This window comes from Ursus americanus, chromosome 12 (genome assembly GCF_024610735.1).
Source record: "Ursus americanus isolate L20-20 chromosome 12, mUrsAme1.1.p, whole genome shotgun sequence".
NCBI lineage: Eukaryota > Metazoa > Chordata > Mammalia > Carnivora > Ursidae > Ursus > Ursus americanus.
Window position 1 is genome coordinate 69024651 of NC_142138.1, and position 27811 is coordinate 69052461.

The 27811-nt window shown below is 42.4% G+C and overlaps 2 protein-coding genes across 5 annotated transcripts in view; one reads left to right on the forward strand and one right to left on the reverse strand.

The window, feature by feature from the left end:
• Positions 1 to 871: 871 nt before the first annotated feature.
• CD160 (CD160 molecule) lies at positions 872 to 18323 on the forward strand. Of its 3 annotated transcripts, none has more exons than XM_045776265.2 (5): positions 872 to 1007; positions 10291 to 10435; positions 11375 to 11701; positions 15177 to 15314; positions 17627 to 18323. In XM_045776265.2, exons 2-5 carry the CDS (start codon positions 10369 to 10371, stop codon positions 17632 to 17634), a joined length of 540 nt encoding a protein of 179 aa, XP_045632221.2. In that variant the 5' UTR covers positions 872 to 1007; positions 10291 to 10368; the 3' UTR covers positions 17635 to 18323. The 3 variants fall into 3 exon arrangements, with proteins under 3 accessions (XP_045632221.2, XP_087722357.1, XP_087722356.1); XM_087866231.1 differs by lacking the exon at positions 872 to 1007 and adding an exon at positions 8255 to 8523; XM_087866230.1 differs by lacking the exon at positions 872 to 1007 and having other exon boundaries at positions 10156 to 10435.
• Positions 18324 to 25197: 6874 nt separating this feature from the next.
• RNF115 (ring finger protein 115) overlaps positions 25198 to 27811 on the reverse strand; it is a 73253-nt gene continuing 70639 nt past the window's right edge. For both annotated transcript variants that reach the window (XM_045776227.2, XM_045776228.2), the window contains 2 exons: positions 27409 to 27524; positions 25198 to 26491 (listed from right to left, as the gene is read on the reverse strand). In XM_045776227.2, coding sequence (XP_045632183.1) covers positions 26360 to 26491; positions 27409 to 27524 — 248 coding nt within the window. In that variant the 3' untranslated portion in view covers positions 25198 to 26359. The remainder of the gene's footprint in view (positions 26492 to 27408; positions 27525 to 27811) is intronic.

Below are 27811 nucleotides of genomic sequence, written 5' to 3' on the forward strand. Positions count from 1 at the left end.
CACTTTTCTGCTCTAATGACCACAGAGAACTACAACCCAGGAAATCCCTGTCCACACACAGGTGAGTGACTCTAGATTTGTCATGAAAAATTTCCCCAAACCCCCTTCTTCTGACACCCCTTGGGCTCCTGGGTAGCCTGGCATTGGTTGGCAATCACTCCAGGTGTTTGTTTCAGAACCATGGGGCTTCCCATTGTGCTGGGTCCCCTCTGGCACAGGGCCTAGCCTAGCCTTGCAGAAGTTAGAACCCAAAGCTTCTCACGCTCAGACTGATGCTCTTTCCACCAAAGTGCACGACACTAGAATTCAGGGGTAATCACTGCGATCTCCTCAGCCACCGGTGACCGAGGAGGAAGAGAACGGAACAGAATGGAAATGGGTTGAGGGGGTCATAGGTCAGCCATCCTCCCGCTCATCCCTCCGTACAGGACCATTTGGGCTGTCCCCCCCTCTATCTCCAATGCCTGCTCCCCCAACCTCCCTCACAATCCCTCCTTCCTTCCCCTTCAGCCTGGAGCCTCCCTCTACTCTGTCCTGTCCTTAAGCAATGCCTTCTCTCAGGAAAAAACTTGATACCCTTCTTTATACTTGAGAGCACATGCTCTAGTCATTCTATCATCAGTCTTATCCTTATGAATTACGCAGTGAAAAATCTTTGTCCCCCCAGGTGAAGAAAACAATTGTGAAGAGCGCTTTTTCTCAGCCCCCTCAGCAGACAGAGCCTATCTCTAACACACAAAAAGGAAGAGGAAAAGGAGAAAGCAGAGGGTGAGGTGGAGAAGAAAAAGTTAACGGTGGGGGTGGAGGAGAGAGAGGCAGGAAGACCCCTGATTGCGACAAAAACCCATGCTGTGGTTTTCAAAGACCATATATACCAGTAATGAAGGTGTGAGCAATGACGGAAGTGGGAGACGACCAAAGAACAACTCAGGGGTTGAGAGCTCCTTCAAAGTGCCTTCACCAGAGCCCCCAGCCTGAGAGCAAGAAAGAAAAACTTCTGCCCTGAGGTAATGAGGCCCACGGGGGAACTGGGGTCTGGGAGCAGGGATGGGACAGTTGACAGAACCACTCAGGTAAGGACAAGCTTCCAGTGAGGTCCTTGAGAACCTCTGATTTTGCAACGCCCTTTACCCTCAGGACCCTAGAAAGGGAAGTGTTACTGTGCCAACTGGGCTGCCATGCTCGCTCTTCCCCGGTAGGCTTTCAGGGATACAGGCCCCATTCTGACACCTACCTCAGATGGGAAAGAACTATACCGTATGTTCATGGGAGGGAAATCCAGGCGAGCTCCTTGAAATAACATACCTGACCGAGCATAAATCTCTTATGCTGTTCTAAGTCCTCCAGGCTACTTTCTTTTGTTCAGTGTTCATGGAGGATGAATGACAAAGGGTCATTCTTATCAGTAAAAAGGAAATAGCCACTAGAGGAAAGTTACCAAGTTTTGGATCAACTCTCCTCTGGATCCCTCAAAGCCCGGCCCATGACAAGTCACTGGGCTCCACGGAGCTTCAGACTGGTCCTGTGAGGCACCCCTGAGGGAAGTTTACAGCCCAGATGTATGCTCTAGGGGTGATGCCAACAAGAGAGGCTTCGGGCCTACTGATGTTTTGGCAGAGTAAACTTGGGAATTCCAGTGTGAAAATAAGGGTTTAAAATAGTTTTCCATGCAATGCCTGGAATGTCGGTTGAGCATCCGACTCTTGGTTTCACCTCAGATTGTGATCTTGGGGTCATGGGATCGGCCTGAGTAGGCTCCACACTCATCAAAGAGTCTGCTTAAGATTGCCCCTTCCCTTCACTCTCTCTCTCTCCTCCTCTCTCTTTCTCTCTAAAATGAACAGGTAAATCTTTAAAAAAAAGAAGAAGAAGAAGAAGAAGAAGAGGAAGTAGTAGTAGTTTTCCTTGGGGCGCCTGGGTGGCTCAGTCGGTTAAGCAACCGACTCTTGATCTCAGCTTGATATCAGGGTCATGAATTCAGGCCCCACATTTAAAAAAAAGAAAAAGAAGAAAGAAAGAGTTTTCCTCTAAGTTCCAGAGTAACGCATTTAGTGGAAGACCTTTCATCTAGAAATCAGGAGCTCTGGGTGCCTCAGTTTCCCTGGTTGTAAAACAAGGAGTCTGTTCTGCAGGGGTTCTTAACTGGGGGTCCATTCATGGGATTCATGAATGTGGGGGAAACATTATATCATTATTTCCACCAGTTTCTAGCTGAAAGTTAGCATTTGTTTCAATTATGTAGGTAGGCAACAAACCACAATAGAATTTGCCAACAATAGAAATCAAAAATATTTTCAAATCTCATTACAGTTGTCACAGATTTCTCAAAATGTCACATCACTACTATGAAGTCGTGCTAATTACTGACGCTAGATCTGAGGAAGCACATATACTACTCGGCCACCTGTTCTAATGTTTAGACAACTGTTTTGATACAATGTGTTTCCTTTGTTATCCTTGATATTTTATTTTATTAATTTGTAAGTATTATTCTGAGAAGGGGATCCACAGGCTTCACCAGACAACCAGAAGGGCCTGTGGTGTATTTATGCTGAGGTTGAGAAGCCAGGCTCTGTGTGTCAAGGAGGGTATGATCATGACGCAAGCCTAGGAAAGCAGGCAAGTGCTCCAAGGGCCTCCTGCGGCTAACTTCAGTTTACTTACTAATTTCTTTCTACTTTAAGGAAGTTGGGGTTGTGGTGGTTGATGAAATCCCATCTCTGGGTCTGGGGCATCTTTTTCAGCTTGGTGGGAGATCTGCAAATGGGTATCTGCAAACAAGTATTTGTGAAGCTGACTGCTAACCTTCCAGCTCCTCTGAGAGGTTAGATCTGGGCTTAGTAGCAAAGAGAAGAGCCTCTTCCTTACAGTCTTGTACCCACCAGCAGTGGGTCCACACTCGGCAGAAAATGTTGGGCACAGATCCATGTGTCATTTAATTATCGCAACATTCACAGGAGGGAGCTTTAAACACAGGAGGAATGTGAGGCTGAGCAAGGTAGTTAACGTGCTCCAGATCACATGATGCTTGGATTTGAGTCTGGGACTCCAGGTGCCTCGCGCTTTATAAGGTTGGGGAGAAGGAGGGTGTTTACCTCCCGAGGCACATCCTCAGAGTCCATAGGTCCTGGGCACCCAACATGTACAGGGGCCCCGGGGAAGGCTGAAAGGTGACAATGCCAACCTCATCTGGAACCTCATCCTCGCTGACTCCAGGGCTCACCACGTTTTATAAGAGGAGAACTGCTTCTAGCTTGTGGACCCAGAAATCGCCCCCCCCCACTTCCTCCCCACCCCCAACACCTCTTCCCGCTATGGAGGGTCAGTTGTGGCCCTAGTGCAGACTGCGTCCTCGGGACCCATCAGACCGGATCTTGCACCGCCCACACCTCCAATACTAGTTCAGGTTTTCCCCAGCTCCCTGCACGCCCTACCCAGCGCCCCGGCGGCTCACGGGCCATCTCCGGCTTCAACGAGAAGGCAGCGCCCTCTAGTGGTCGTAATGCAGCAGCAGCGGTGCCTGCCCCACCCGGCCCTGCCTGCATCACACCGGGGTGCTCCCTCTCCAGGCACCAGGGTCACCTGCTCCAAGAGCATCCTCTCCCCATGGCCCCCACCTGCCCCAGGCCTCCTGAACGGCCCACGATAAACTTACACGGTCGGCTCCAGCTCGGCCCTAGGCACCGCGAAGCCCAGCCACTCCTGCATCAGCGCCTGTGAGCCTGCCCGCCACTCTGCAGCTCTCTTCTTGGAAGCCGTCCCTACCCTGCCGCCTCCCATCCCGCTGCACCAGTCCCTCAGGAAACACGCCTAGAGAAGGGACATGACCTTCTCAACATCTTACAGCTAGCTAATACACAGCCGGGACTGGAAGACAAATCTCCCCAGCCCATTCCCCACCTTACCTCACCACCGGCTCCCCAGTGAGCAAACATCTGTCAAGGCCCAACTGCACTCCTGTCTTGCAGCCTTCCCGGAACTCGCATTCCGAATTCCTCCTTTCCTATTCCTTGATATACTTTATGCCCTTATTATCGTTATCACAGCCCTCCTTGGATTGCAGCTGTTCCTGAGTGGCTGGATAGCTGTGAGGACATGAAGACCCACATAAATTGGGAGTTGGAATCCTAGCTCCTTCACTTAGAAGCTGTGGTTTTAAGCTACTCACAACGCCCCTCTAAGCTTCTATGCGCTTAGTAAAAGTGACAAATTTTTAAATAACAAGAATAGCTGTGCTTTATAAGAACTAAACATAATTGTGGATGTGTTTGGGACACGGTGAATTGCCGCAAATACGACGAAGCATAAAAGTAATCATGGTTGACCCTGAGCCCTTACGCATGCCAGCCACTATAGCGGCATTAAATTATGTAAGTAGTTTACATGGGTTGCCTCCTTTGACCCAAAGAACAACCCTGGGAAGAGAATAGTATCACCATTTTACAGCTCAATAAACTGCTTTTCAGAGAGGTTAAGAAACTGCCCAACACTATGCAACCAGTAAATCCCAAAGCCAGATTACAGACACTCCTTCTGACTAGAGGCCGCATAGAAACACGGAGACAGTCAGCCTCTTCTTCAGTCATCTGTCTGCTCTGTGGGGCCTGACTCATCATAGTTGTTCAGAGTTTGTCAGAGAGATCCATTTGTTAAGGGCTGAGCATAGCTCCTGTCCCAGCAGCCTAAGGAACTTGCCTGTAACACAACTGGTAAGTTTTGAGACAAAGCAGTCTGGCTCCAGAGTCCATGCTTTTAACCACAAACCTAGGCTAAATGAATAATTGCAATTCTTCTTTATCTTCCTTTTTGAGTTTACCTTTTATATTTAAATTCAATTAATTAGCATATAGTGTATTATTAGTTTCAGGGGTAGAGTTCAGTGATTAATCAGTTGCATATAACAGCCAATGCTCATTACATTGCGCGCCCTCCTTAATGCCCATCACCCGGTTTCCCCATCCCCCCACTCATCTCCCTCCAGCAACCCTCAGTTTGTTTCCTATGATTGAGTCTCTTACGGTTTGTCTTCCTCTCTGATTTCATCTTGTTTTATTTTTCCTTCCTTTCCCCTATGATCCTCTGTTTCGTTTCTTGAATTCCACATGAGTGAGATCTAATGATAGTTGTCGTTCTCTGATTGACTTTAGCTTAGCGTAATACCCTCTAGTTCCATCCACATCATTGCAAATGGCAAGATTTCATTTCTTTATCTTCCTTTTCAAATCAGATAATACTTTGTAGCTAGACACAAAAGCATGACACTAAATGTTCAACGTTTTGTTTCACGAGTCAGCAGGACATTCTGGTGGACACATGGAACGGCATGAAAGTAGGACAACACACAGGAGAAGCTACACGAGGTCAAGGCTAGGGCAGCAGCACTGGGGGCCAGACCACTGGGTGTTTTCATTAGGATTGTGACAAATTTATAAATAAGTATAGGGAAAATTAACAATTGTCTATGTTTAGATTTTCTTTTATGTTCTTTAATAGCAGTTCAGTTTTTATCCTTTACATCCTAATGGAAATCTTGCTACATTTTAAATTCCTGGGCCTTTTGTGGGAATTTTTTTGTTACTGTAAGTGGGATTTTTTTCTTCTATTATATTTTCTAACAGTTGTATCCAGGAAAATTAATAATAATATGTATTTATTTTATAAGTGAATACCTGATTAAATTCTATTTGTCCTATGTTGATTACATTTATTTTATATAAATTATATTTATAAATTGTAAACACAACTTCATAATTGTAATTCTATTATTTTATATTATTTATATTTATATTTTATATTATTTTATATTATTATTCAATATTTTAAATACTCCATACTATTGATATGCCGTAATTTTTCAACCATTCTCTAATGGGTCTTCATGAACTTTTTCTAGCTTTTTGGTATTATAAATACTGTTGTAGTAGGTATCCTTGTACATATATTCCAGCACACTCATGTTTTTGTTTTTGTAAGACAGAACCAAAGGTACAGGGTATATTTTCACTTAGAGTGAACTATTGCACCTATTTCCTCAGACCCTCAGAACTGGATTTATTGATCTTTTTCATTTTTGTTCATCTATTGGGTGCTAATTCTGAAATTCTGGACTCTGAATTTTTAAAAACTTATACTTCCCTGACTACTAGGAACACTGAACAGCCTCTCATTGCATTTCCTCTTTTGTGAAATGCCTATGCAGATACTCTAGCTTTCATTGTTTCTAATATTAATTCTCTTGGGCTTTCCAAATGTAAGTTACATCAGGTGGAAATAATTATTTTGCCTCAAGATTTCCAATATTTATATGCCTTACTTTATTCTCTTGTCTAAATGCAATGACTAATGTTCCCAGAAAAATATAAAATAATAGAGGTAGTGGGAAGCATCTTTGCCTTGCTCATTTTAATAGAAATATATTTTACCATTTGGGGCTCCTGGGTGACTCAGTCATTAAGCGTCTGCCTTTGGCTCAGGTCACGATCCCAGAGTTGGGATCAGCAGGAAGCCTGCTTCTCCCTCTCCCACTCCCCCTGCTTGTGCTCCCTCTCTCGCTGTCTCTCTCTGTCAAATAAATAAAATCTTTAAAAAATAATAAAAAATAAATATCAATTTCCCTTGCCTCTTTAAAAAATATACATATATTTTACCATTAAATGATTCTAGAATTTTGAGATATATATTTCTTTATTATGTTGAATAATATTCAACTATCACCACTTTACTTAGGGCTTTCATGGGAATGAATATAAGATTTTATCAGAATATTGACTTTCTTCTTTGATCTATTAACATATTAATACTAATGGTTTTCCTAATATTGAATCATCCAAGAATTTCTAAAATAAATGCCATTCCATTTGTCATGGTGTATTATGTTTTTAATATCTTGCTTGATTGGTTTGTTAATGTTTTATTTAGGATTTTACATGAATGTTCATAAATGAGATTGATCTGTAGTCCTCTTTAGGCTTTAAGGTTTTGGTGTTTGTAAAAAGAAACAAGATTTCTGGGGTGCCTGAGTGGCTCAGTGGGTTGTGTCCTCCTCTTGATTTCAACTCAGGTCATCTCAGTGTTATGAGATCAAGCCCAGTGTCAGGCTCCACGCTGGGTGTGAAGCCTACTTACGATTCTTTCTTGGGTGCCTGGGTGGCTCAGTCAGTTAAGCATCTGCCTTCAGCTCAGGTCATGATCCTGGGGTCCTCAGATCGAGTCCCACATTGGACTCCTTGCTCAGTGGGGAGTCTGCTTCTCCCTCTCCCCCCTGCTCATGATCTCTCTCTCTCTCTCATGCTCTCTTTCTCTCAAATAAATAAAGTCTTTTTAAAAAAAATGATTCTTTCTCCCTCTCCCTCTGCTCCTCCCCACACCCTCTCTCTCCCTGTCTTACAAAGAAAGAAAAGAAAAGAAATGAGATTTCCTTCTTTTTCTGTGCTATCAACTTAAATAACATCAGAATATCTCAAAGAATTTACTTATAAACTATCCAAAGTAGTACTTTCTGGAAAGATAGTACCAAATAGTTTTGTTTCTTCCATGGGCCCTTTAGGTTTTCTCTCTTTTTGAGTCAGTTTGGTCATTTGCATTGAAAATTATTTATTTCAATGAGCTTTTCTAACTCTTTAGCTTAAGGTAATACAAAAATATCCCTTATCATTTTTAGTTCTACTGACATTTATGATTATTTCTCCCTTCTTATTCCTAATTTTCACTTTCTTCTCTTTTCCTTTACTCCACTAGTTTATTTTAATTTTTTTTAAAGATTTGTTTATTTAGTTATTTGAGAGACAGAGAGACACGGTGAGTGGGGAAAGGGTGCAGGGAGGGACAGATGGAGAGAATCTCTCAAGCAGACTCCACACTGAGCACAGAGCCCAGTGCAGGGCTCGATCCCATGACCCATGAGATCATGACCTGAGCTGAAACCAAGAGTCAGAGGCTTAACTAATAGCCACCCAGGCACCCCTATTTTATTTTTATTTTATTGTGGTTTCCCCTTTTAGGGCTCTGAGCTGGAATTTAAAAGATGATTAAGAGTTTATCAGACAGAGGGGCGCCTGGGTGGCACAGCGGTTGGGCACCTGCCTTCGGCTCAGGGCGTGATCCCAGCGTTATGGGATCGAGCCCCACATCAGGCTCCTCCGCTATGAGCCTGCTTCTTCCTCTCCCGCTCCCCCTGCTTGTGTTCCCTCTCTCGCTGGCTGTCTCTATCTCTGTCAAATAAATAAATAAAATCTTAAAAAAAAAAAAAAAGAGTTTATCAGACAGAGACAGAAAGGAAGGCATCTCTGGACGAGCAGACAACATGGGCAGAAATTTGCAGCTGTGAACTTGCTTGGCATATTCAGTGAATTGTGTCTTCGGTTGGCAATGACAGTGACTGGGGGGCACGGGGAGGAAGCACTAGACTATGAAGAAATCCCACCAGGGAGTATCGTTCTACCGCCACCTCGTCTTTGCAGCATGTCTTCAAGATCCACAGGCCTGATGGGAACATTTGATTAACCCAACCCCAGCTTTCAGAGGGTAGGAAGAAAGTGTATCTGGTCCTTTGAGCTCCTGAAGACAGTATCAGTGCTCTGCTTTCTACCAGCACTCACGGGGAGGTACTAAGGGGAGAAAGAAGAGTGGGACTGGTTCCATCGAAAGATATTACCGGTTAGCCAGAAGAACGACAAATACCAACTACATGGAGTCATTGAAATCTTTTAAGTGGGGAGAATGCCCAGTTCAGATCTGTGTTGTTGAAGGTTTGCTTTTTCAGTATTTTGAAGTAGACAGCCTCCCCACCCTACCAATGAGGAAACAGGCCAGGTGAGGTCCTGAGACTCGCCCAAGAAAACAGAATCATCAAGAGCTGGAATCAGAGTTCCCCCAGGTTTTCTAGGTTTAGGAAAATTTAAGAAATACTCTGGAGAAAATGAATGCAAAGTATCCTTCCCTGAAAAGAGGGGATAATAATATCTGTGAAGATTAAATGGTTTAATGCATATAAAGTACCTGATATGTAACAGATCCCTACAATTACAGTAGCTTCTTCCCTATTCTCAATTTCATTTCTAAAATTTTTCTTATATAGGTTATGCTCTTGCAATATACTGTTTTTATTGAGGAAACTTTTAACTCTACACCTCTGCCCTTTGAACTCTGTGAATGTAATTACCTATCCAAAAAGTTATAAACTACAAAAGTGTTTAAATATATTTTTAAAACACTTATATAAAGAGGGGGATTTTTCAAAAATAAAAATATTTATTTTATATGCAAGGCCTGCAATTTGCCTTTTTTGACGTAATGGTATATTATTGATCCCCCTTCAGGCTCGTATTTAGAGAACTCATTCTTTTTAATAATATATAATATTCTATTGTGTGAATGAGTCAAAATTTATTCAACCATTTCCAATTGATGAAAATTCAGGTTTTATCTTGGTTTTGGTTTGGGTTCAATTTGGGTTTTTTGGCATGAGAACAATTTTTCTTAGCTAGGATTAGAAGATATAAACATAAAAGGTAAAACAATAAAATATTGGAAGAAAAGTATAACTCCAGCCTGAGGGAAACTTTCTTAAATGATACAGAGAACAAAGATGACTTAAAAGAAAAGATAGACACTCTATATTTAACTACATACAAATGCAAATTTTCCTGATGGAAAGAAACATCATTTCAAGAGACAAACAATGAATTGGGAGAAAATATTTGTTAAAAAAAAAAAGTCAGACAGGGTAATATCTCTAATATAGAGAAAAGCTGATTTTTTAAAAAGTTGATTTGGGGAAAAAATGCAAATATTTCATAGAAGAGGAAATACTAATGACCCATAAATGTATGAAAAGATCCTCACCCTCACTAGTAATGGAAATGCAAAATAAAACAACAGTGAGGTCTAATTTTTCATTCATCAAATTGGCAAAAATGTAAAAGACAATATTCAGTGCTAACAAGCACTTTCTTGCTGAACATCTGAATCTCAACCATATTTCTGGAAAGCAATCTGATAATACATAGTAGAAAAAAATTTGTGTTCATATTCTTTGACCCAGTAATACAATTTAGAAAAAAATATTCTGAAAATATAGCCTTAAGTGTGTCCCTATGTCTCTTCCCTCTTTTCTCCTCTCTTCTCTCGAGTACACCTCACTTGATTAACTGTCTCACTTCCCAGCCAGTTGGACTCTCATGCCCAAGCCATCCTCCACCTGACTCTAGCCAACTTAAGCTAGTGCCTGGAACATGGAGATGGTCCTGGAGCCTTGGAAGGCCTTGGCTAGGAGTCCTCATGTGCTTTCAGGAAATTAAGGCCAAGGACATCATTGGAGCCAACATTTGCTTCAAGTTCCTGAGGCTGCTGACAACGTGCAGGACACTCATGGCACCTGGCAGAGGCTGCTTGGCCCTGGCCATTCTGCTGGCAATTGTGGACATCCGGCTTGGTGGTGAGGACAGCCAATCCCCAGATCCCCAGAGCAGAGACAACCATCAGGAAAAAAATCCTGGACTCATGAGGAGCGATGGATCCCAAGATTTTTCCCTCCGGTGGGGAAGAAAAGGACCCACCCTCTCTTGACACTAATGAAAGCTCTTTTTTGTTTGTTTGTTTAAACTAATACTATCACCCTCCCCATCAGACATTCTGCCTCTGCTAAGTATTGCCAAAAGCCTGGAAATCTGGCCCTCAATCTGTGATTCTTTCAAGATCTTATACATTCTAAATTTATGAAATCCAGGTCTGAGGTTCAGATACAATACATGTCAACTTGGGGCGCCTGGGTGGCTCAGTCGGTTAAGCATCCAACTCTTGATTTTGGCTCAGGTCATGAGATCAAGCCCCAAGTTGGGCTCCATGCTGGACATGGAGCCTGCTTAGGATTCTCTCTTTCCCTCTCCCTCTGCCCCTGCCCTCCCCACTCTCTCTCTCAAAAAAAAAAGAAAATTACATATATATATATATATATATATATATATATATATATATATATATATATACACACACACACACACAGATGTATATATGTCAACTTTAGCGACCCATTTAACCACTGTTTATATTTAACCACCTCAGTTTATAAAATGGGAACAGTACATGGTTCTAGGGCTATACCGAGGATTAGATGTATATAAACGCACTTTAATAAAGGTACACAAGTTCCATTTGGAGTAGAAATCAAATATAAACCATTTCTGAATTAATGAATAACTGGGATTACAGGTGTCCCTCAGATATGGGTCTAGCCCATAGCCTACTCTTCTAAGAGGTGGTATTTACTGTCTACTGGAGAGCCCCCAGTCCTGCCTCAACATTTCTATGTGAGTGAACTTAGTCTGCCATGTGCAGCCGGGTTCCCGTGGCTAATTCTTCCCCCCTCCCATTCCAGGGTGCATGCACATCCGAAGTTCATTTCACCAGGAAGGAAAACGACTACGCTTGATCTGTACTTTGTGGCATAAGGAAGAAGAGGCTGAGGGGGTTATACTGTTTTTGTGCAAGAACAGGTCTTCGGACTGTTTTCCTGATACCAGCTTGGAGCAGCTGAGACTTAAGCGGAATCCTGGGAGAGATGATGTCAGTGAAAGATCATCTGAGTTGGTGTTCACCATAAACCAAACCACACCATCAGACAGCGGGACCTACCAATGTTGTGCCCTAAGCCAGAAGCCAGATATCCGCCTTCAGGGGCGCTTTTTCTCTGTTTTAGTCACAGGTGAGCTCTGATATCCCACGTGCCACTAGATGAGATAACAAGCAGGGTCAACAGCTGTAGACAGAAATAGTTACCTCAGGTCCTGGACAAGCAGTCTCCTTGGGGGAGGAGGCCTCCCATTACTCAGTCATTTCTCACCAGTCCCACTGCAATGGCAAATGCCCACAGCACGAATACGTAAGTAATCTCATTTTGTCTTTCATTTTAAAAATCTTACAGAGTAAGCCATTTCATTTTTACTGACACTGAGACTGGGTTACATGGAGGTAAAGCAATTTATTCAATTTGTCTCACTGACCAGTGCCAGTAAAAGCAGATAGAGGTCTGAACTTTAGGCTTTCTGATTCTAATTCAGAGATCTCTCAGAAATGTGGTTCTATTTCTAAATATAGACACTGAGCCTTCACGCTGTGACAGAGATGGATTTGAGATAAAACAGATGGTTGTCTTAATGAACATTTAGTTGTAAGAAACAGAAACCTACTCAAGCTGCCATAGGCATAAAGGAACAAATAATAAAACAGGAATAAAGGAATAAAGCCCTCATGAGATCCAATTTCTGGAAGCAGAAACCAGAAAGCCAACAGAACCTGAAGAGTTACAGTCTCAATCTCTCTGGGGCAGCAAGGCCTCTCATCTCTGCATATTACCTTTATTTTGTGCATACACCCCTACTCTGTTACTACTTAGAAAAAATCTAAATACGGTCAACTCCAGACTCGGCTCTATATAGGACGTCCTCATATGCCCAGCGGAGAGTGACTCTTGAGTTCCTATATTCCCAAAGGAACAAGCCTTCAAAACTGAGAATTATGTTCTAATTGGAATTCTATACGCAACCAAACTACCAATCGAATGTGAGGAAAGAATAAAGACAGACATGCAATGACTCAAAAAAAAAAAAAAAAGATTGCATTCCATGTGATCTGAAAAGGCCACCAGAGGTGTGCTTCAGAAAAACAGGAAAGTGAATAGGGGAGTGGATAAAATGGGACCCAGGGAAGTAATGACTCCAATAGGGGAAAGGAGATAAGGAAATTCTAGATTGAAAAATGGCCAAAACAGGCAATTAGTCCAAAAGGAACAAGAGAAGGAGGGCTCTGGAAGATCTTGAGGAGGTAAAAACAGACTTGAGAGATCATCTTTCTGAAGGCCTGTGACAGATTGGATGAAGGATTAAAGATATGGATATGGAAAATTCTGCCTGGTTAAAAAAAAATAAGGTGATCATCATCTCCAGGGAAACACTAAATTTTACAAAAGGAAATGTAATCATGGCACACAGCCTGGCTCTGTAATACGTTAACATTTACAGAATCCAAATTACATAACATTAACTACAGTGTGTAATATAATGATTAGTGAAAGATGCAGAGAAGGGAAGTGGGTAGAGGATCAAGAGAAACATATCCTCATCCTTTAACAAAAAATCAATAGATAATGCCTAAATTTTATCAAGAAGTGGTAATACAAGCATACTACTTAGGAATACGGTGAAACATCTTAGTTTACAGTGGTTGTCTCGGGGGAATAAGCCTAGGAGGAAAAGAGGACACTGCTATTATTCTTCATGAATTTTCAAATACTGTATTTTAACTTAAGAAAAATAGAAATAAATTACACCCACTACCAAATAAAAACCTAGTCCAGAGCCTTTTAACAAATATTTTAATCATTTCCCATGGTTAGCAGTGAATCCAGGTTTTCTACATCAGTCTAGATTGATTTATATTTTCTTCTTTGCTTCCTGGTGTCTTCCCCTCTGACCTCGCTACAGCATCCAGCATTTTCATTCTCTCCCTTAACAAACTCCCATCTCTGTTGGCTTCTGCAACTCTCTGCTTCCCTGATTTTCGGGCTGTTCTTTCTCTCCTTCTCTGCCTCCGTTTCCTCCTCCCACCTCTCAAACATGAGAATTCATTCCCCAAGACTCACTCCTCACCTCTCTGATCTTTTCCCTACGGTTTCTTCCAAGTTCTCATTCACCCTCATGATTTTAACCTGTACCTTCTCGCAAACTGACCCACGAATCAACTTCTCCAGCTCTAACCTCTTCCTAAGTTTCAACATTTTCACTGATGACTCGACTCCTAGCTTCTGATTGCCCTGCCATCTTCTCAAACTCAAACCTATCCTGAGACCCTAGTTCTGCCCATGATTTACAGATAAAATCTTGCTGCCTTTTTCCTCTTCCCCATCCAGTTACTGAGTACTACTAGCTCTTCCCCACTTTTATTCCTTTCTTTCTAAAGGGGTTTTCCAAGTCTTCATCATTTCACACTTAAAACTTTCCAGTAGTCTTCTGACAAGCCCCTTGAGATCTGACCAAGTCTCACTCATCCTGGTATCTCCTCCCACACCTACCTCAGGGCCTGGAACTGAGCTGTTACCTAATAAATGATCCATCAACTCTAAACACTATCTCTGCCTCCAAACCAAACGGCCACCTGACCTCTTTCTAAAATGTTAATTTCTACGTGCCACACCACCCTTCAGTTTTAAAGGCTTTTCACTGTCTATGGGACAAAGTCTAAATTACTTTTGTCTTGCACCGGAAGCTCTATGAAATTGCATTCTATTTATGTGAATACTCTGGGAAACTCTTCTGTCATTCTTCTCACACTTCTCACGTTGATCGTGCATCCCACAGACACAGTACTAAGCTTGGAGAATAGAATGGGGGGAGCAAAAAAGCCCTCACTCCTTATAATCTATATATAGTCTATAATCTAATCATTCTCTTAATACGCTCTAAGCATTTCTACTTGTATGGCTCTCCGTAAGATAAAAAATGCCTTTCCCATCCTCTCAGTATATTTAAGTATCAGAGTCAGCACTTATGGATGCTTACCAAATGCAGAGATGATAAAGTTCCTTTTGGAAGGAGAAACTAACAAAGCTGGACCGGTAACATATAGTATCAGTAAACAATGTGTACCATTTACTAAGTGCTTACTGTGTGCCAGGCATTATGCTGAATGATGTATCGATTATTTCATTTAATCTTCATGGCCTTTTTGAGGTTGCGGCTATGGTTGTCATGTGAAAAGTCAGGCTCAAAGGTAATTTGGGGTAATTTTATTCAGCTAGTAAATGGTGAATAAAAATCCAGATCTATTCCAAAGCCCAGATTTTAACTTACACTAAACTGCTTGACACACTCTGGAAGATGGTTTTTAAGTGAGGGAGCACCCAAGTCCAAGGTGACTAAGCTACTTTAGCTAACAAGACTGAAGTTCCTTCAAGGTGGGCCTGTTTGCAACCCCAGTGTGACACACAGATTCTGCATCTATTTTTGGCTGCTAAAGTACCTCATCATCACTACCCATAAATGTTAAAAAATACTTCTTTGGGCAACAAATCGTGCTGAGTGCTATCCTTGGGAGATCAGAAACAATGTTCTGAGGTGATGCAGAAGGAGGTATTAAATGATTTCTGAAACCCTCCCCTGATCAATTAATTCTCTTTTGACCAGAGTCTGGGAACTACACAGTGAAAGGACCGAAACAAACAGGACACCCTGAGTTCAGTCACAGTAAAGGCACTCTCAGTTCAGGCTTCCTGCAGGAAAAAGCCTGGGTGATGCTGGTCACCAGCCTGGTGGCCCTTCAAGGTATGTTCAGAAGAGCCTTAAGCACCCCAGGCAATGAGGGTGCTACACCTTTGACATCTTGATTATCCTCCAGGAGGAGAGGGTAGAAAGGAAGCCTAGAGTGGGAGTGAATTGCTGCTCAAGCCCTGGCTGTCCACAGAAAAACGTCAAACCGACATGAGGGCAAAACTGGTCCAAAAGGACTCAAGACTTTATACTAACCAGAGGAAGATGGATGAAACACATTTTCCACTGGCTAGCAGGTCAGACCTGTGAGGAAAGAAAGCTTGTGGAAGAGGCAAATAAATACAGCTGCCTCTACACACTGGACCAACAGAAGTCTACAAGTTAAGGCAAGAGATGTTTGCCTATTATGTGAAAATGAACAAGGCAACAGTCAGACTGGGTCTGGAGGTCGGTTTTGAAAAATGCAGCTCCTTGGCAAAGGGTGATAGGCAAACTGAGTATGAACACTTGTAGGTGAGTCCTCCAGCGTCGCATCAATATAGATCACAGTTTTCCCTATTTGATAAGAGACTGGAACTCACAATGATTTGCCATTACATTTTTGCATAATCAGTAACTGATGCAGCTTTTGGTCTGTCCTTGGCATTCTTAATTCCATTTTTTTTTTAAGATTTTATTTATTTATTCGACAGGATAGAGACAGCCTGCGAGTGAGGGAACACAAGCAGGGGGAGTGGGAGAGGAAGAAGCAGGCTCATAGCGGAGGAGCCTGATGTGGGGCTCGATCCCAGAACGCCGGGATCACGCCCTGAGCCGAAGGCAGACGATTAACCGCTGTGCCACCCAGGCGCCCCCCATTTTTTTTAAAAGCTTTCCTCCAATCAATAACCACCACTGTTTGCATGCCACCAGAATGTAAGCTCTATAAATGCACGGGCTTTGTCTCACTTATCCCCACAAAGACAGTGCCAGCCACATAGTAAGCTCTTAGTAAATTTGTTTAAAGAATTTGTATGATGGGTTAGGTTTTACATACGGTGATTCTTACCCAAAATAACTCTTCCAGGCAAACGTTTCCTGATGACTCATCAGGAAACAGGCGCAAAGAGCTTAAATGTTGCTCCAGTTCACAGGAATTAATACAAGACCTTCTCGCTCCAAAACCGTGTGCTCTCAGTAATCCCCTACTATATGCTAAGTACCTTCTCTCTCAACTCCTTCACCACCCTTCCCATACTAAGATTGCCTCCTCCCATTTCCAGAAATAGGATCACTTAACACTCCTTTATCCCAGCCCCTTAACTGCAAACCATCAAAAGAAAACAGACCTTTTTGTGAGCCTTGGCGAGGACCTGCCAAATATAAGCCTATGACAGTTATCAGGAGGAAATTGGTGAATATCAAGCATTCTGACCCTTTAGACCTAATTCCTTATTGAATCTAAATTCCCTCGGATAGCTGCTCTGCTAGTAAAATAAGTTACATTTCTTCATAGAAATAACAACTCTGAAAAGGAAATTGAGTCTAACCAAGCAATCTATGACCACTTACTATACCTTTGACTCCCAAGTTATGCTAGAGCAAAAACTCTCAGCTCTTTTCCCCTTTCCAATCAGGTGAAGAGAATGAACTTCTGATAGTTGATGCCTTTTATCCTTGTCCCCTCACCTCAAGGCTTAGCAGAACTATGGAAGAGGTAATGTTCAGTAGAATAAAAGGACATACATTTTGTCCGGCCCAGAGAGATCATGGAGATCAAGTTAGGATGTTTGCATGTGATCAAAAGATGAGGAAGGGGCACCGGGGTGGCTCAATCATTAAGCGTCTGCCTCCAGGTCAGGTCATGATCTCAGGGTCCTGGGATCGAGTCTCCCATCAGGCTCTCTGCTCAGCGGGGAGTCTGCTTCTTCCTCCCCCTCTGTGCCCTCTCCCTCTCTCTCTCAAAATATGAATAAAATCTTAAAAAGAGGGGGGGGAATGAGCAAGATTCCTGGATCCTCTGGGCCTCCCTCAGCTCCTGAAACCACCTTCAGTAGTATTCCTGTCCTATCACTGTGCCAGCCTTCACATGGAAAACCTACCTGGAACTTTTTAGGAAGCATCTATTTCTTCTTTGATTGCCCTACCTTCCCACAAGGAGACATCGAAGGTTGGCTTCCTCCCCACTTCCACCAGAGCAGTCAGATTTGCTAGAGGTCACAACTGCAACTTTAGCAATAAGATACAACTGGTTATAGGGAAGGGTTATATATCCTTCCTTCTTTCCTTTCCATCCCTCCTAGTCACCAGGGTCAATCATACAATGAATTACATCAGGTATCGAAGTTGTACGGCGGTAATACAAACTTTCCTTTTTCTTTCTACAGCTTCGTAAGCCTTGTGCAAGAAACTTCAAAAAAAAAAAAGTTACAGCAAGATAAACCTGACTCTCTTTAGCTTGCTACCTTTCACATTATAACATACACAGAGAAGAAAACAGCACAGGGGAAGAGATGCGAAATATGCCAAGAATCTGGGGAATATAAGGTGGGACAAATGAATGTATTCCTTGACCTCCCCTCCTCACTGCCACAGCAAGTCGGCCTTTCTTCCCACGTCTGTCACCACTTTAAAAAAAAAAAAAAAAAAAAGACCAGATTTCACAAAAGTGGCTGGCAGACAGTTCTCACTCAAATATTGTTTAAGTACGTGGTATGAGTGTTTTCTACTGAAGAAAAAGTTTTCTTCCCCCCTCCTCCAACACAGTAAAATAAACAAGCAAGCCGAACAAAATGAGAACACCATTTTTTTTTTTTAAAGAAATTTTTATTTAACACTAAGAAGAGAGAAGAAATAAGCAAAGATAGGACAGGAAAAGAGCCAGAGCCAGCGAGTGACTTGGCATGAAAATGAAGAAATGGAGAGAACTTGGCACTCAACAGCACCCCGCAAGCGCGGCTAGAGGCAGAGGAGGCTCTGCGTACCCAGATGCGCCACAAGAGCATAACGGTCCAGCTTCAACCAAGTACTTGTCAGCCTCTTTGGTCACATCTCTTTCCTTTTAAATAAATGCCCTGACTAATATTTGCAGCCTTTTCTTTTCCCCTAAATCCACTAATCCTCTTGTCTTTGTCTTTGGATAGATGACCTCTTGTCATAGTTAAATGGGGGCAGGGTGAGGGGAGGAGGAGGCCAACCATGACAAGATATTCCTGATAGGAGGAACTACATGAATAAAGAGGTTAAGAACACAATTTAATTGAAGCTAAACAGCAAGCCATCAAAAGGAAAGAGACACCTTACCTGTGATCCTTGGCCAGCACCTGCCAAATGTGGGGGCGAAGGTTTGTGGGAAGAGAGAGAGAAAAGGCTGAAAAAGATGGGTTAGATCCTCATTAGTGATGGCGTTGACCCTCAAACTAAGGACTTTGGATTTTGTGCCTTATGAAGGTAAGAAAAAGACTAGGCATGGAGTCAAAACACCTGGATTCAAATTCTGGCTCTGTGTCCTTGGGCAAATGAAGTTTTGAGACGCTATTTCAGTCTACTTATCTCTAAATGGGATCTTGCCTACTCTATCTTCTGTTTCCATAGGCTTGCTCTGAGGATCAAATCTCAGATTCTAGATCTTAAACACACAACCATTTGAATTCTGACTCCAAAGTCTCCATAGCTTTCTCCATTAAATTATGTTCACTTTAATCTTTCTCTGTTTTATGTAGGTTTTGTTTCTAACTAAATTTTAAGCTCATATGGGTGGAGATGTGTTTTGCTTTTTACTATTCAAAGAATCTTCTGAAATTTCTCAACATTACACAATCACTGGAAGTCTCACAAAGAAGCCACATTCTACTACAGAAAAAGTCTCATCCATTGTGCTATACTAATTATAATCCACACATAAAAATCTGCAAAAGGATACGTGACCGCTGTCCAAGCCTGTTAAGACATTCAAGAGCATTAGACTATTAGCTCTGACATTAACTAAGCAGAATAAACAAGGCAACAGCAAGTCAGAAGTCCCATTTCTAAAGAACTCATTTTATGTATTCTGCTTATCTCCAGACTTGGTTAAACACAAATGTGAAATACTTATATCCTGCCTTTAAAAATTATTGATACCACTCACTTCAAATAAGCCTACAAATTTCCATGCATGAATAGGTACTTTTCTGAACACACATCTTAACCTCAATCCATATGAGTGATTCAAAACCTATGCATGGAATTTGAACCTCTGTGAGGCCATGGAGTTATTACAAGGAATCTGTATAAGCACTATATTCTGTCTGAATAAATGATACATCTTACAAATATTTATATATTTCAACTGGATGTAGATTATGGTGTTACTAATAAAGACAAATTGATTTAAAAGCATTACTGATGGGTGCCTGGCTGGCTCAGGTGGAAGAACATATGACTCTTGATCTGGGGGTCATGAGTTTGAACCCCACATGGCGTGTAGAGATTACTTAAAAAAAAAATTTAGGGGCGCCTGGGTGGCACAGCGGTTGGGCATCTGCCTTCGGCTCAGGGCGTGATCCCGGTGCTGTGGGATCGAGCCCCACATCAGGCTCCTCTGCTGTGAGCCTGCTTCTCCCTCTCCCACTCCCCCTGCTTGTGTTCCCTCTCTCGCTGGCTGTCTCTATCTCTGTCGAATAAATAAATAAAATCTTTAAAAAAAAAATTTAAAAAGCATTACTGAAATCACAGCAGCTTTTTGTTATGTATTTTTCTCATCAAAAGATACTAAAAATACAACTATCACCCTGTTGTGAGGAGTCTAATAATTTTTGGACCTTAAAAACAGTACACCTTATTAGGAAAGGTGAAGAACCACAAGCCTACGTCCCAAGAATCACAGATATCCAGCTGAAAGAGGAAAGGCAGCAAACATAGACTCCACTTCTGTGGACACCAACTAAGTGCGATCTGGCAAAACTCTGTAAGATTTATATGCATTTAATCTTAATTGAATGCCTGTAATTCCACTAATCCGGCAGGTACGAGAGATCACAACCTCATGTCCTCTGGTTAAGACAAGGGCTCTACTTGGATCCTCGAAAATATCTCCAGCTGTACATACTGTGTTCTACACACTCTAAACCCCTGGAGCAGCCCTGTGGTTCCCAGCCTGAGGGCCAAGCCACTGACATTACTGTTTGCTACGATTTCCCCCCAAAGGATGGCCACTTGTGGTATGTTCTCTCTACTTCCGGCCTCAGAACTTGGCGTGAGACTCATTCTGGAAACTCTGAAAAAGAGTCTGCTCTCCCAACTCCCAAATCCCTATTGGTTTATTCTGACGAACAGCACTCTTATCTTCCCACCTCCCTACCTCAGAAGCCAAGAGGGCTTTCCCTCTCATGCTACTATTTACTCATCAGCCCCGCTCCTCCTCCTAAAATCTGTCTTCCTTCACAGACGTCACTGGCCTGTCTAGACCAGCTCTACCAACCAACTCTGAAGAGCCCCTCCCTTCCAAAAGCCCCAAAGGCTGTTTTGCTGTTGTTTAAAACAGATACAAACTATGGTTCCCTCCTGATTAACTTTCGTTAAGACTGATATAATTTGTATTCCTTGAGGAAAGAGCACATGGATACCAGAGTGAAAGAAACTGAAGCATGCAGAAGGTCAAGAGAAAAGTCAATTTGGTAACATAATTTCTAAATAAATAAATAAAAAGCAATAGATAATTGTATTTGTGTTCAACTCATTATACTACAGAAACAGAGGATAATGGCTATCCTCAAAGCCATTTTTTTTTCTCAACCCTTAGAAATGACTAGGCTTGTACCTCCAGTGAATCCCTTAGCCACACACTACATAGCAGGGTGTCAGGTTGGCAGCCAAGCCAACAATGCCCCACAGCACAGAACTGTGGAAACACAAAGGCCTGAGGTAAGTACAGTTGAGAGAATCGGACTGAGGCTCCAGCCCTCTGCTGTACCTGCTAACTTTACCCCAGTGGCCACCACATCCCTTTCTTCCCCTACCATGGAAAGTGCATACATGTGTGCGTCCATGAACACACACATTCTCTCTCACACACACACATACGACTGTGGAACACAAAGACATAAACAAGGAATTTTTTTCTCCTATTAGCTATTAAACCAAAGTAAGAGCTGTTGGGGAAAAAACCCCAAATTCTTCCCCAGAAAACTTCCTTTGAACTTGAGAACTAATTATTGGACCAGAAAGAGTATTGCTCAAAGGAAACATCTAATAAGCACTTGCTCAACTGCTGTAAATCTATAATAAGCTAAGGAAGCTGTTTAGTTTATAGCCATCTCCACATCTCCTGCCTAGAGCAATTCCTTTTTCTTACAAATTAAATCACTGTAAGGAAAAGTCCAGGAGCTACAGCAACAGGGACAAAATGCCACTCTGGATTCTCCATGTTTCCCAGCTTCTCAGAAACTGGCAGTAGGAACTTTGAGGGAAAATGAATTTTTAGGGCCAGAGTTATTCTTTCTTCCTGCTTCCAACTCATTAACTTAGAAATTTTAAAGATGTTGGAGATCTCAGCGGAATATTCACCACTCTGCCCCTTCTCACCCAACTTCCCAGTTCTATCCAGCCAGATAACCCATATGAATCTGAGTTAAGACTAATAGCTCTGAAAACTACTCAAGAAGCAATCATCACTTGGACACCAGCAAGGAGCTGCCCTGTATCAGTTCCCAACTTGTAAGTTTACCAGTCTCTAGGTCTCTCCTCATTATGTGCTAACAAAATAGTTTTCTTCCCTCTAATTTTTTTTTAATTTTTATTTAAAAAAAAATTTTTTTAAGATTTTATTTATTAATTTGAGAGAGAGAGAGAGACAGAGCACAAGCAGGGGGAGAGGCAGAGGGAGAAGCAGACTCTCTGCTGAGCCGGGAGCCCAACGTGGGGCTCGGTCCTAGGACCTGGAGACCACAACCTGAGCCAAAGGCAGACACTTAACCATCTGAGCCACCCAAGTACCCCTCTAATTTCAAATTATAGCGGACAAAGGGAAGATAAAGAAGAAAAGACATTCATGAGTAAGAAAACAATCTGTTGGGGCTCCTGGGTGGCTCAGTCAGTTAAACCTCCAACTTTTGACTTTGGCTCAGATCATGATCTTGGGGTTGTGAGATCGAGCCCCATGCTGGGTTCCAAGCTACACGCAGCCTGCTTGAGAGTCTGTCTTTCCCTCCCTCTCTCTGCCCTCCCACCTTGTGTGCACATTCTCTTTCTCTAAAAAAAAGAAAACAATCTGTTTAGCTCTGCATGGAATCCATAGGCCATTTAATATGAATGTAAAGGCCTCAAATATAAGGGTTCAAGATCTGAAATTGCAATTGTTTCCTATTCTGACAATCAGGGAGAGTTAAATCATCTCTCCACTGACTCCTATTAAGGCTCCAGATTCCTGAGTCTGTAAGCCTTCCAACTGTAAAGGAATGAAGTTATAAAAGTTTGGGTTATGTAGCCCTCTGCCTTGGGCACTATATCTAAAACTGAAACATTTACGAGCAAGGCATTCCTAGAGATTACCTCTTAGCCCCAGCCATGTTTCCGTGTTAGATCAATGAATCTGCAATGTTTCTTCCTAGAATGGGAGGCATCTCAGACCTCCAGGTTAATTTAGGTTAATAAAGAAAAATAGATATGTTGCACACAGCAAATTGGACTTCATCCCATATATGTTTCTTCTACTTTTTAACCCTATTACTGAGGTCTCTAAGCAAAGCAGACACTTCTCATAGAGACACACTGTTTATCTGGCAAAACTTAAGCGGGATGGGTATCACTCTGCTGTGTGCATTTCTTTTTTTTTTTTTAATTTAAATGCAATAAATTTAACATATAATGTATTATTTATTTCAGGGGTACAGGTCCGTGATTCATCAGTCTTAGATAATACCCAGTGCTCTTTACAACACATACCCTCCCCAATATCCACCACCCAGTTACCCCATCCCTCAACCCCCCTCCCCTCCAGCAACCCTCCGTTTGTTTCCTATGATTAATAGTCTCTTACGGTTTGTCTCCCTGTGTGCATTTCTATTTTCCATCCTGTGATGGTTATTATGTCAATTTGGCTGGGCCAAGGAGTACCTAAATATTTGGTCACAGATTATTCTGGGTGTGTCTGTAAGGGTTTGCCTGATACGATTAACATCTGAATAGGTAGACTATTTAGAGCAGATTGCTCTCCTCAGAGTCTGTGGGCCTCATCCAATCAGTTAAAAGGACTAGAACAAAATGTCTGACCCTCCAGCTAGTAAGGGAGAGCTCCTTGCCTGTTTGAGCTAGGACACTGGTCTTTTCCTGCCTCTGGACTCAAACTAAAACACTGGCTTTTCAGGGTGCCTGGGTGGCTCAGTCAGTTAAGTATCTACCTTTGGCTCAGGTCATAATCTCAGGGTCCTGGGATCAAGCCTTACGCAGGGCTCTCTGCTCAGCAGGGAGTCCGCTTCTCCCACTCTTTCGTGCTCTCCCTCTCTTTCAAATAAATAAAATGTTAGAAAAAAAAAACAAAATAAAATTGGCTTTTCTTGGGTCTCAAAACTTCCACCAACTTTTGGATTGGAATTCATACTGGCTCTCCTCATGCTCAGGCCTTTGGAATCAGACTAGAACTACACCATAAGATCTACTGGCTGGCTGACTGAAGATCTTGAAACGTCTTAGCCTCCGTAATCACACAAGCTAATTCCTTATAATAAATCTCTTTACACAGACACACACACATCCCTTATTCCCTTACTGATTCTGTTTCTCTGGAGAACCCTAGTACACCCCTTAACCTAAATTAACCAACCTGCAACTCCGAGGTAACTCCTAAGAAGAAAGACTACAGAATCATTAAGTGTAAAGGGTACTAGAAACAACAAAAGGAGCCTCATGTCCTCTATCAGAGCAAAAAAAGTGAATAAAATTTCAGATAACTGAGACTGACACTATTTGCTATTCTGTGTACTGAAAAGTAACTCCCTATCCAGTACTTGTTTCTTTTTTTTTTTTTTATGATTTTATTTATTTATTCGACAGAGATAGAGACAGCCAGTGAGAGAGGGAACACAAGCAGGGGGAGCGGGAGAGGAAGAAGCAGGCTCATAGCGGAGGAGCCTGATGTGGGGCTCGATCCCGTAACGCCAGGATCACGCCCTGAGCTGAAGGCAGACGCTTAACCGCTGTGCCACCCAGGCGCCCCCAGTACTTGTTTCTGACCCTTTGTCAGCTACTCAGATACTTTCTGGTTCTCTAGTTTTCTAGGTATAGTAAAAATACAACCATTTGGCCTGGCATCTCCAGACTCTTAACAGGGAGACGATAATTTCTGGCTGTCATACTTTTTCCGAGACAGTGGACACTGTTCTATTTGAAAACTACAATGTGCTCAAACCTCAGCATGGTCTTTCTCTATCTATGCAGTGGTGATTAAATATTCAGAATATACCTCCCCCCCACCCCCAGCTTCTTGACCCGATCACCCGCCCCCCTCAAAACCAATGTGTAGTTTCAGGCTACACATCGATATCCATAGTAAATAACTCACATTCTCCAAAGAAATGTTCTCTGCAGAGGTATAACATGAGAGGCAGAGGAGAAAACATCTTTTATTCCCTCTGGGCCCAACATGAATCATACCTTATGGTCACAATTTTAGAGGCAGGCTGTTAATTCAGCAAGCTACTATCCCACTTTCTCTCTTCCCTCCCCTACTTCTTTCTCCTCTACCAAAGTACAAAGATATCTCTAACCCCTTCCCTCACCCCCAAAACCAGCGTATGATAGTCAACAAAAACCGAGGAAAGACTCCTAGCCAAGAAAGACACTCACCAAAGAGTGGCCTTCTTGTTCAAATCATTCCAAACTATGAGGGCTGATGTGACCAGACAAATGGAGCCCCCGTCACCTTCTGTGGTGTGCTAACAGTGGTTACACGCCCCCATCATTTCCTTTTGAGACTCTGAAGTTCCAACAACTTTCTTGATCTTCTTCGTTTATTCAACTTTAAACACGTAAATGCTTCAGAGAGCATGTGCAATGAGACACTGTTAGGCTGGAAACAGAAGGCCCACCTCTCCAGGCCAAGCTGTTTCGGGCATGATCACAATAATCAGTCTGATTCCAAGTACAACCAGAACCAAGCAGAACAGAAAGATTTCAGAGATGATAAAAGGGCTTAAAAAATTAAAATGAGACAATGTGAAATCTCAATTCCTGAAGACCAATGAATTACTAAAAACAGTGAATTGGCTGTAGAAGCAGTAACGAAGGAATTCTATTTCTGAGGGAAATTATTTTAAGGTCCCCATGACAAAAGGCAGTAAACAATGAGTTGGGGGTCATTAAAGAAATCTCAGCAACAAAGATTTCAAATACCTGTCCTTCTGTGCCTGTATGCTGCCCAACTCATTTCCAAAAGGGAACCAGAATCAGATTCCCACCAACGTAAGATTCCTAAGATATGTCATGTTGGCTTCTGCAGAAACTGCACCTTGTGAAGTAGTCTTTAAAAATTAAAATGAGAAAATCAAAGAATACAATGATCAGCCACTTTCTCCTCCCCACTGTTATTTTTCTTTGATTTTCTGAGGATTCAAAACAAAACAAAATCATTAGTCTCAGATTCCTGAATTAATCTGATCTTGCTTTGTGGGTAATATGGCCAAGAGTAGATGCTTTTGTACAATTAAAACAGAAAGACTTTATATCAGCAGGACTTCACGGCTGTGGTTCCACTGCATCTACTATAAAATACACTAATGGTAGAGTGGAGGTTAGAGAAGGAGGTGGAAACATCCACTACAAGAGAACATGACAGATAGTGGGACCCTAGCTAGACTTTAAGATAAAGTGATTCTATTCTGGCGGGGGAAACCCACATAATCAAGTTTCACACTTACAAAAGTATCGCTCTGAATTCAGGAATAAGAGGCATTTGGTTGTAGATACAATTCCATCTGCAGATACTAACTTTAAATTTAGAGAAGAAAAACACTCACTGCATTAATATTATGGGTTGGGGTTTCTTATGCGATTCCTAAATCCACCTACTATTTTTTTGTTTTGATACAATTGACAGCTGTGATAAGAAGACTACCACAGCCCTGGCTCAGATGCAGGCTTTAGCTTCAGAAAGTCCATCGGTCATGTAGCTGGCTGTCACTGCTATATCTGTTGCTTGCAGAGGCCTCAGAGCTCTGGGTTTGCCGAGTAGAGTCCTCACCATTTAAGCTCTTCCTACATACAGGACACGTGTCATGCTGAAACAGAAAGATATCAGTCCACGTAAATAGCGTGACCTGAGAAGCTGGAAGTGCTAAACACTTACGAAACCCTGAGAGCTGGCAGGTAGAGAAACAGAAAGGGCACGTATTCTCACACAGTGCACACTGGGCTCAAAGGTGTAACACCAGGACACCTTCCAAACAAAACCTCAAACAGAAATGACAGAGAGAATTCTAGGCCAGCAACTTAACAACAGATACCACTCATCACCAAACAGAACTAACCAGAAACAGTGATTTGGGGGCACCTGGGTGGCTCAGTCAGTTAAGCATCCACCCTTAGCTCAGGTCATGATCTCAGGGTCCTGGGATGAAGCCCCATGTCAGGTTCCCTGCTCAGCGGGGAGTATGCTTCTCCCTCTGCCCCCCCCAACACTCCACACCGCCCCCCCCCACGCTTGTGTGCTCTTTCTCTCTCTCAAATAAATAAATAAAATTTAAAAAAAAAAGAAAGAAAGAAACAAACAAACAAACAAACAGTGACCTGAGATGGTCTAGAGCAGGGGTCAGCAAACTTTCTGTGAAGGGACTGGCAGTAAATATTTTAGACTGCACAGGCCATAACACCTGTGCCGCAACCACTCAACTCTGCTGACACAGCACAAAAGTAGCCATAGACAACTGTAAACAAATGAATGTAGTTGTGTTCCAAGAAAACTTCATTTACAAATCATGTGGCAGGCCCAAGACCTGTAGGCTGTGGTTTGGTAACCTCCGGTCAGAGAAGTTACAAACAACAAGTGATCTAAGACACGGTAATGGCGCCAGCAGGAATTACCAGGGACTAGAATCTGCTCTGCGAGGCTCTCTATGAACCCCAAACCATACTCCCACCCCAAGGAGATGTGACTGGCAGAGATGGTCCATCACACGGGGCAGCTGTCTGTACTCACCAGTTCTAACCACGGTACAATACAACTGCTGTGGAAGACGTGGTTGCAGGGTAACTGCCGGACTTCCTCTTCAACTGTGTAATCTTCTTTGCACACTGGACACTCTAAACCCATATCTGTTGGAGGAGGAAATGCCTTCTAAAGTAAGCGAGCAAAAAGAAAGAAGAAAAAACTAGCCCAGATTCTTTAACCAAAGGAATCCATGAAGATACAAAGCGCAGCCTAGGTGGAGGAGGTAGGAAGCAGGAATTTTATTTCAAAATGGAGGAGGTGGTAGTAGACAGGGACATGAATGGCCTTAAGTAAGGCTTACACAGAAACTATGTAAGGTCTACTTTTCAATGTCAAGACTTGGAAAAAAATAAACCGGGGCTTAGATCACCCTTTAAGTAAAACAGGAAAA

What these genes read in the sequence shown, in the direction of transcription:
- CD160 (XM_087866230.1), top strand. Translation starts at nt 10,279, where the DNA reads ATGTGCTTTCAGGAAATTAAGGCCAAGGACATCATTGGAGCCAACATT. An exon ending in TGTGGACATCCGGCTTGGTG is followed by an intron (nt 10,436 to 11,374) that starts GTGAGGACAGCC and finishes CTCCCATTCCAG; the next exon opens with GGTGCATGCACATCCGAAGT. An exon ending in TTTCTCTGTTTTAGTCACAG is followed by an intron (nt 11,702 to 15,176) that starts GTGAGCTCTGAT and finishes TCTTTTGACCAG; the next exon opens with AGTCTGGGAACTACACAGTG.